At 53.0% G+C, this 9,585-nt stretch overlaps 1 protein-coding gene across 1 annotated transcript in view; it reads right to left on the bottom strand.

Moving 5' to 3' along the window:
* FHAD1 (forkhead associated phosphopeptide binding domain 1) overlaps positions 1-9,585 on the bottom strand; it is a 169,433-nt gene that overhangs the window by 73,242 nt on the left and 86,606 nt on the right. The window contains exons 12-13 of the mRNA XM_045298951.1: positions 8,539-8,873; positions 2,752-2,857 (exon numbers count right to left, since the gene is read on the bottom strand). Of these exons, the coding sequence (XP_045154886.1) occupies positions 2,752-2,857; positions 8,539-8,873 (441 nt within the window). The remainder of the gene's footprint in view (positions 1-2,751; positions 2,858-8,538; positions 8,874-9,585) is intronic.

Raw genomic sequence — 9,585 nt, forward strand, 5'->3', positions numbered from 1 at the left:
GGGGGACTCGCTTGCACAGTGGGAGACATGGAATGACGGCACAGGCAGCTGTAGGGGTGAAGGGTGTGTGGGTCTCAGAGGAGGAAGAGACCACCCATTGGGAGGGATCCAGGGTGGAGCTATGCATTGAGCTGTGTTCTCTTCTGCCCTCCAAAAATGTTGAAGTCCTTACCCCTGGTGCTTCGTGTAGAGACAAGGTCTCCTAGCGTGTGAGTAGTTAAGCTGACAGGGGGTCATACTGGAGGGGGGTGGGTCTTAATCCCACCTGGTGGTGTCCCATCAAAGAGAAGATGGCCACGTGGCACGGGGTGATGCCTGGGAGGCTTGGGCTTAACCAAGAGCTGGGAGCGACGAGAAAGGATCTCCCTCGGGAGCCTTCTGAGAGAACATGACCAATCAAGGCACCCTGAGTCTGGACCTGGAGCCTCCAGAGCAGTGTGAACGCTGGCTTGAGCTCACGAAGGCAGCCGCCCTGTGGTCCTTTGTGTCCGCAGTCCCAGGAAACGCAGACAGAGGCTTGCTGGTGGAGGAGACTCTGGGCGTGGGGATTCTGGGAAGGCAAGGGTCACAGAGGCCAAGGGCAGGGTGTTTTGGAATGGGGGATGTGGTAGGATGAATAACGACCCCTAAAGACTTTAGAGTCTGGTGTCTGAATTAGGGCAAAAGGGCCCTTTACCTCTGGGACTGAATTTGGAATCTCGCGGTGTGGAGATGATTATCCCAGATCACTGAGTGGGCCCAGTGTAATCCCAGAAGTTCTAGTGAGAGGAGGAGAGAGCAGGCGACTGGCCTAGAGACAGAGACGCGGGAAGCAGAGAGCGTTTTGGAGAAGCTTTGCTGCAGGTTTTGGAGATGGAGGAAGATGGAGTCCTTGGGTCAAGGACTGCAAGAAACGTAGCTCTTAACACTGGGAGGGAGGGGAGGGGGAAATAACCCCCCCCCCCCCGCCCCCAAACAACCCAGGCTGTCAAGTCGGTTCTAACTCACAGAGACGTCATAAGACACAGTGGAACTGCCCCGCAGGGTTTTCAAGGTAGGAATCGTCATGAAAGCAGACGGCAATATGTTTTTCCCACATACTGGTTGGAGGTTCGAACCAGAACTTCTTGAAGGTCTTACGTGTGGACAGGAGTAATGGTGTTGTGAGTTGTCGTCAAGTTGGTCCCAGCCCATAACAACCTGATGTACAACAGACCCAGCAGTGCCTGGTCACGCTCCACCATCGGCCTGTCGCTGTGGCGGTTACCCAACAGTGAAGGAGATAAAGATGCAGTGGGTTCCAGGGAGGAATATGATTTTCCAGATAGTAGAGCCTACGAGGCTAGGAAGGCTGTGGATGCCACAGATGATGGACCTTGTGCCCAAAGTCCCTGAGAAGGAGAGGGGAGACAGTACAGGGGAAGGGGGGCAGGACGGAAAGATGGGCAGAGAGAGTTGGGAAGGGAGTACAGAAGGCCACTTCCTGGGCCTGACATCACTGATGGCACAGCTTTCTAACAACTGTCATCAGCAAGCAGTGGGACCAAGGTTATTGTTGTGACCAGGAGCCCTGTTGGAGCTGTGTGGCTGTGGACTGCAAGTTCTGCAGGAGCTAGATGAGGCTGCCTGCTCCCATCAAGGTCTCCAGCCCTGGAAACTCCATACAAAGTCCCAAGGAGTCAGAATGGACACAATGCCAGTGGTCGGTATCAAGTACCAAGAACCTCCTTTACATCAGGGAGGGTCATTGGTGGTGTCGTGGTTATGAGCTGGGGTGCTAACTGCAAGGTCAGCAGTTTGAAACCACCAGCCACTCCGATGGAGAAAGATGGGACTTTCCACTCCTATAAAGAGTTCCAGTCTCAGAATTCCACAGGGATAGCTCTGCCTTATCTTATCTTATGGGATCACTCTGAGTCAGCATCAATTCAATGGCAGTGAGGTTTTGTTTTTTTGTTTTTTAATCAGGTACTAATGCCAGGAATTGAATATATATATATATATATATCTACTTAGGAAGTCTTAAGCAGGACAAAGACATGAAGATAAAGCATTTGGATGAAGGTAACAATAAGGCCATAATGGTGTTCCTAGTTTTAAAAATGTCCTTCTTCCATGACCTAGCAAGGAATGCATTTGCACTTTATAGGTGAAGCAGCCTGTGCTAATTACATAATCTACTGTCAACTTGATGAAGGGGTGGAGTCAAGCCTGTCAATCAGTTCATAGCCAATGATGCTTCTGTGTGGGAATGGCCTTCTCCTGAGGATTCTGGGAACTCCTATGTTCCTCCCTGGAGGTGGGACACATACTTTCTCTGCTTTATATTCCTGCTGACAAGCCACATGGAGCTACACTGATGGAGCCAGAGCCCTGGAGCTGGAGGAGCCATGTGGAGACCCACATCAGCACTGTGATACTTCTACCGCCACTGGATCCACAAGACTTTCCACCCACTGGCCTGTGATCTTCCTGCATTCAGTATCATTGCATGTGTCCTGTGAATCTGAAGAGGAATTTACAAACTGGTATCGGACCTATGGGCTAATATCAGACTTATGGACTTGATCTGGACTGGGCTGGGATGTTTTCATAATATGCAATTACTCTTTATATACTGCTCTTTCTTGTACACATGAGTGGTTATGAATGTGTTTCTCTAGTCAACTTGAAAACAGGAGCCCTGGGGTATAGTGGGTGATGGGTTGCATTGCTAAGCCCAAGTCAGTTCAAACCTACCAGCCATGATGAGGCAGAAGGATGAGGACTGACCTTGAGCTCTAGGACCACCATGACTCGGAGTGCACCCGATGGCGGGGACTCTGGAACCACAACAACTGTCAGCAGGGATGGGTGTGAGACTTCGGTCCGCTGCAGCCTGCGACAGCCGCAGAATCAGGTCACGGGGGCTCCAAAGGGCAGAGGAAGAGGAAGCCAAGGGTGCTGGCTGGCGAGCTGGGTGTCTGAGTATGTTTCTAGCTCAGGTGACCGACTATAACATAACTGGGTTTCATTATGAATCCATCTCTTTCTTCCATCTCTGGTTACCAAGGTACACGGGCATGTTACAAAAATCCAAACCCAGGGGTGGGGAGGGATGGGGAATCCTAAAGTGTCAAGTGCTCTTGGTGCCCTTTCTGAACAACTAGATCAGAGTAACATTCCTGCCCGACCCCAAGCTCTTAACAGCCACATGTCTCCCATCCGCATTTCTTTGCTGCTTTTAAAAAATGAATGGAAGCACATGCTACATATTATATGACTGCATGACAATGTGCGTTTCTTCTCCTTCATGTAAAGATACTGTATATATTGGGCCGGCTCTGTGCAACACAACCTTGCAGAAATAGACACAAACAACTAGCTAGCCGAGAGGAACGTCAAAAGTCCTTTGTTTGCCTTAGCTACAGTTGTCCAAGAAGCCTGAGAAGGTAGGCGGGAGGGAGTATGGAGCTTCCTCCGTGGACACCACTGTAAGTTTCTTAACCCCCAGCTGGACCACATAGCACACCCTTCAACCGAGAGAGGCTCAGGGCCCACCCACATGTGAGCTCTGCAGAACCTCACGTTCTCTCTGAAGCCTCCTGATGTCACCGACACATTTGTTTTTGTTGTTCGCTTCCATTGATGCAGCGTGCTCGGTGACCCCCACATCGCACAGTGCATGCTGTGATGCAAAAGATTTTCATTGTCTGATTTTTGAAATTTTTATTGAATGTTTTGGTTTGAAGACCATTCATGATAGGGAAGATAGGAGCGATTGGTCCTGTGTCCTTTCAGGTTTTTAAATGTTCACTGATTAACTTTTTCGTGTGAATGAGGCGAAGGGTTCTGTCCTGTCCTTTGGTTACTCCATCTGCCCCAAGGTGGACCTATAGCTGCTCTTCCTCACGCTTCTGATCCAGAACTTGGCCTCCAAAGATGTGTTGTTGTTGTTGTTGTCGTCCTTGGAGGCATTTTGGCCAAGACTCAGTGTTTTCTGGATTTCTAATTTTTGTATGTTATATATATATATATTTACAGATGTATGCGTTTTTGTATTTATAAGCAATGATGTGCCTTTTTCAAGATAGACTGAAGTTATCATGACAGGCCATCTCTTCTGGTGACGGCTGGTGAATCCCCACCCTCGTTTGCTATCTTTCGATCTCCTCTTGCTAGACACCAGGTGAACAGGTTCTGATTCATAAGGATCCTTTCCTCTTAGCTGAGATCAAGGATGAGTAGCTCATGAGAAACTCATTAGAGACATCCTGTTCTCAGCTACCTATCCCCTGGCACTGTCCCTGGCCAGAGACCACAAAATACCTTTCCTCTGGACGGACTGAAGTCTGTTCCAAACCGAGAGGTTGGTGTCTTATTCCCAGCACACGCCTCGTCCGGTCTAAGGCAGAGCCCCTCCCGTCCCGTCCCCTCCCCGCCCCTCCCCAGCCTCCCTCACGTCCATCGCACCGCACTGTTCTTCCTGCTTGGCGAGAAGCCAGTCTTGTTGGCTGATTTTTTGAAAGCACATCTCCAGGCCTTTCTTCCTAGTTGGTCTCAGTATAGAAGCTCCATTGAACCACGTGGGGCAGATGCCGAGGCTCGGGCGTGAGGTTAAACGAGCGGTTTGGCCATGAGACGCAGGCCTCCTGCCTGGAAGTTGAGAATTCTGTCTCGGAACCACCTCGGCCGGCCTCCTCATCTAACAAGACGGCCTGTAGTTTCCCTTTCTCTTGATTTGGGCCTGATTATTTCTGGATTTACAGACTGAAAGAGAAAATGCCTTTTAGCATCTACTCCCCCTCTTGCTGCGGGGCTGAGGGATGGGCTCTACTCTTTAACCTTCCTGTCCCTGCCCTCCATCCTCCCTCTCTGGGCTTCTTAGAACCAAGCATTGGGAACACAGACATAGTCACTCCGGCAGTCCACAGCTGCGTGCGGTCCAGCCCACGCAGGTCCAAGCAGAACTGTGCTCCGGGGGGCTTTCAAAGACTGTGATCTTCCGGAAGCAGAGAGCCAGACCTTTCTTCAGAGGGACCTCTGGGTGGGCACAAGCCTCAGGCTTTCCGTTAACAGTCCAGCATCCCATGAACTGTGTGTGCTACTCAGGGGCCACCGGAGAACGTTATTCCCAAAGGACATCCATTGCCACCTGGGGCACCAAAAGAGGAGAGACCGTATTGTGGGAACATCCTTGTTCTTGACCTCATTCTCACATCTCCACAGCGCATGCACAGGAGGGATTCTGCAGACACCCCCCACTCCCTACCCCGACGCCCGGCTTCATGTGATTCACGTCTCATGAGTCTACACAGCCAGGAGACCTAGAGGGTGGGCCTGATCCATGCTGCCCGATGCCAGGCTTTCTCAAGCTTCCTGGACTTGCTGACCAGAAAGCTTAGGGGTCTTTATGGAAACAGATGGCTAGCTCTGCAGACATAGCGGGTCATGAGAGCCAGGAGGGCAGGGGCAGTGTGTGCATAACTCCGCTCCAGTATTATCAGGACAGGGGGTGGGGCCTGTCTGCTTTTCCGTTCACATACTGATGGAGATCCAAGAGAGAACTGGGACCCATGGTCCACCTACGTAATTTCCTGGGAGCTGGGACACCCTGCCATGGTTCCACCAGCAACAGCCCTGGGTGACGGGGAGCTCATCCGGGGTGTGCCCTCTTCCTCCCTAGGCCTGCCCCCGCCCCCACCCCCCTACCCACTGCTTTCTTTGCTGCACTACAATGAGGGCAGACCCCTGTGCCACAAATAGTCCATCTTGCTTTTCATTTGTAGAGCCACCTGCACCACCCTTTGGACCGCGTGGGGACATCTGGTTGGGGGCGCTGAAGCAGCAGAGTTGAAGATCACTCCTCTGGGCGCCTTCATTGCCGCAGAAGGTCCAGTCCATGTGCCGCCCTGGAGGGCGCCAATCGTCTGATTGCTGGGCGCCTCGAGACTCTGAGCCTGTTCCTCTTCCCCCTCAATCATTTCTTCCCAAGGGAGGGCCCGCACATTCAGCCAACGGCTATGAGTGAAGTGCCTGCTGTATCAGAGCTCAAACCCTGAGCACTCCTGGTGGCAGGAGGCTGCAGAGGGCAGGGACAGCCCCCCATCCATTTGCAGGGCCCCTTGGGGATGAAGCCCCCTCCTCTGGATGAGGCGTTTGTGTCTTTGTCTCTGTTAGGACTGTCTACGGACTCTCCATCCATTCCATTGGAGATGGAGGTCACTTTTGGGTCCGAAAGTAACACTGCTCACAACTGGACCGATAAGCAATGTCCTGATAGATCGAGAGATCGTTGAAGCTGCCAAGGACCAGGTCTTCAGGACTAGGTTTTACTCGGGTCCAGGGCCCACGCCCACTCCACGCCGCCGTCAAGAATCAAACAATGTACCGCACGCAGCAAGTCTGCTGTCAAAGCACTCTTTATGGCAGTAACAAGCAAAGGTGCCACTTTGAGGGCGAAGGTGTGCCAGACCCAGGCCTAGTATTTTCAGTCACCTCACACACCTGAGAGCCGGACGCCGAATGCGAGGGACCGAGCAGCTGGGATGCATTTGAATTCCAGTGTCGGCTAAGCAGGCGGATTGCCAGAAGAAAGAACTCATTCGACTTGGAGAGCGGCAGGCTCGCATCTCACGTAGTGGGCCACGTTCTCAGGAGGACATCATGTTTGGTGAGGCGGAGGGTCTGAGATGTCCTGCCAGGAGATGGACTGACCCAGAGGCTGCAAGCATGGGCAGCAACACTGGCGAGGACCGGGCAGGGCTTCGCCTCCTGGCGCGGGGGTCCCTGTGCGTTGGTCCGACGTGATGGAGTCTGACAACAGCGTGTGGCGCGTGTGCTTCGAGGTGCCGAGGATCCGCCACGATCTCCAGACGAGGCGTCCGCATGACAGCTGGTCCTTGGCACGGGATTGGGGATGCCTCGCAGGCACTGCACGCTCACCGCCCCCCTCCAACTGGGTCCTCACGCAGCGTACCCAGTGGAGAGGAGGAGCCACAGCTGTCCTCTGACACTAGCCAGACACGGAGAAGGTGCAGGACACTTCCTCGGTCCCTGACCGCCAGGCGCAATTCTCTTAGAGGTCTGTTGATTCTCCTCTTAAACATCCCAAGAATCTTGATGCTTAAGGGCCACTCCCAACGCTGCTCTTCCCACTAGGAGGGCGGGGCTAGCACACGATTTGATTACGGGAAGTTTCAAACCTACAGCAAAGTTGGGACAATTTTATAGCAGCCCAGTACATGCATGGCCTAGATTCTTACCTGCTTCCACCCCTTTCTTCCTCGGCCCCCCGCGGTGCCTGCTGCCCGACAGGCAGCAATGGGTCTCCACAGAAGGAAAGCAGAGCCCCTCCTCACCATAAGGCCTATCTCCTTTACCAAGCATGAAGTCCTTCTCCAGGGACAACCCAACATGTCCAAATAGATGAGATGAAGTCTCACCATCCTTGCCCCTCAGGAACATTCTGGCTACACAGCACTTCTTCCAGGAGAGATCTGTTTGTTCTTTTGTAAGTCCATGGGACTTCCGATGTTCTTCTCCAACGCCATTGAGTCTTCTCTGGCTCTCCTTCAGTGTCCACCTCTATGTGAGGTGACTGAAAGTGCCAAGGCTTCGGCCAGGTGCACCTTGCTTTTCAACACTGTAAAGAGGTCTTGTGCAGCAGATGTACCCGGTGCACATGTGTCTCTTATCCTCTTGACTGCTGCTTCCATGAGCATTGATTGAAAATCCGTGACAACTTCCATCCGTTCTCCGTTGATCAGGATGTTGCCTGCTGGTCCGGTTGTGAGGATTTGGTCTTCCTTACACTGAGTTGTGAAGACTGCCGCCCTTGGTCTTTATCAGCAAGGGCTTCAGGCCCTCCTCACTTTCAGCAAGGTTGGGTCGTCTCGTACCCCAAGCTGTTAATAAGCCTTCCTCCAGTCCTGGTGCTTCATCCTCCTTCCTGTGAGCCGGATTCTGTGAGGATTTGCTCAGCGTACAGATTGGCTAAGTATGGTGAGAAGATACAACCCCGACGCACCCCTTTCATGATTTTATACCATGGGCCGTGACAGACAGTGATGTTGACGGGTGCCCTGGTGGTGATGTGGGCTACTCCTGGAGCTGGTGACAAGGCCAGTAGTTTGAACCCACCAGCTGCTCCGAGGGACAAAGAGGAGGCTGTCTATTCTCGTAAAAATGCACAGTCGTGGAACCGTCGCAGGGACAGTCCCACTCTGCCCCAGCAGGTCACTGCAAGGCCGCACGGACTCAGGTGGCCGGGAGCTTTTCTGTTGTGTTTTGTTTTTTAATGTAGAGCATGTGTGTTCATGTGCTTCAATCCTCACCACAAACCAGGAAGGTGGGCATGCCTATTAACCTCCTTTCACAGGGAAGGAAACTGAGGCACGGGAGGCTAAGTAACTTGCCCCAAATCCTGTGGCTATTTCTGTGGGAGAACGTCTTCAGTGTTACACCCCAAATAGTAAAGAAGCGAATGCTAAGAGGTGGGGTCTGCTAATGTTTTGATTTAATTTTCCTTTGGCCTTGGTCCCGTCTCGTTCTGCTACCCTGATCACAAAGGGAAATCACTTCTGCACTGGAGAAAGGAAAAAGATTGGACTTCGGCCACCTACCAAAGGAGCCTTTCTCCACAGGTGTCCCCTCCTGACAAGATTCCACACCTCACCCGAAGGTCTGGCAACTCTATGCGGGAGGGAAGCCCAGTCACCTTTGTCGGAGCTGGGGAGCTGGACCCCGACGTCCCCTAGGAGCTGCTCTGTCTCCTCCAGCCAGGACAGCGAGAGGCCCAGGATGTCCAGTGCCACCTTCTGGAGCCCCGAGACCGGTGGGCTCACCTGCAGGCTCTGAAGAAGCTCCACCTCCTTCTTGAGGTCATGGCTGCAGCCGGGCTTCTTTAAGCAAGCCTGCAACGAGGTGAGATCATGAGGGCCCTGGCCGGGGGGAGGCCAGAAATAGCACTGACGTAAGGAGCAGGGAACAAGACTCCCCCCTGCTCCAGGGCCACCCCCCTTTCCCATGAGCTTCTGACTCACCCCCCACCCTTCTCTGCACACGCTCCTCTGGGCTCTGAGGGCCACAGGGACCCCGCTTTGAGGTTTGCCATCTATGATTCAAAACAGAACACCCACCACCATCGGACCAGAACGGCATCGGGCTGCTTCTATTCATCAGTTCCTGCAGACACCGCCGCACAAGCCTCCCTGATTAGAACGTGCTGATGAGCCCGCATCGGCACCGACTCCTCAAATAGCCACTGCTGATTTCCACAGAATGCAGAAGCCGCTGCCTGCTTAGATAAGCAGCTACCCAGTGCGGGGAGGACACAGGAAGGGGGCCCTCCGGTCCTTCCTTCTCTGCATCCCAAGGCCACTGGGATGGAAACAACTTTCCTATTGCTGGAGCCCAAGAACACAAGTAAAGATCACACATGTTGTGTTGATTCCTCTGGAAATTACAGGGGCCGGTTTCCTTTTGCTGGGGCTCGGGGCCTCCCAAAGTAAGTGTCTGAGGGCACTCAGGGCCACACGGAGCGCACTCAGGAGCTGTGTCGTGAAAGCCTCTGTCCTCTCCTTACACACGTTTCTCCCACCAGAGAAGAGTGGATAAAACCGGAGA

The sequence above is a fragment of the Echinops telfairi genome, unplaced genomic scaffold, assembly GCF_000313985.2.
Source record: "Echinops telfairi isolate 266 unplaced genomic scaffold, ASM31398v2 ScPeMD7_7457;HRSCAF=8495, whole genome shotgun sequence".
Taxonomy (NCBI): Eukaryota; Metazoa; Chordata; class Mammalia; order Afrosoricida; family Tenrecidae; genus Echinops; species Echinops telfairi.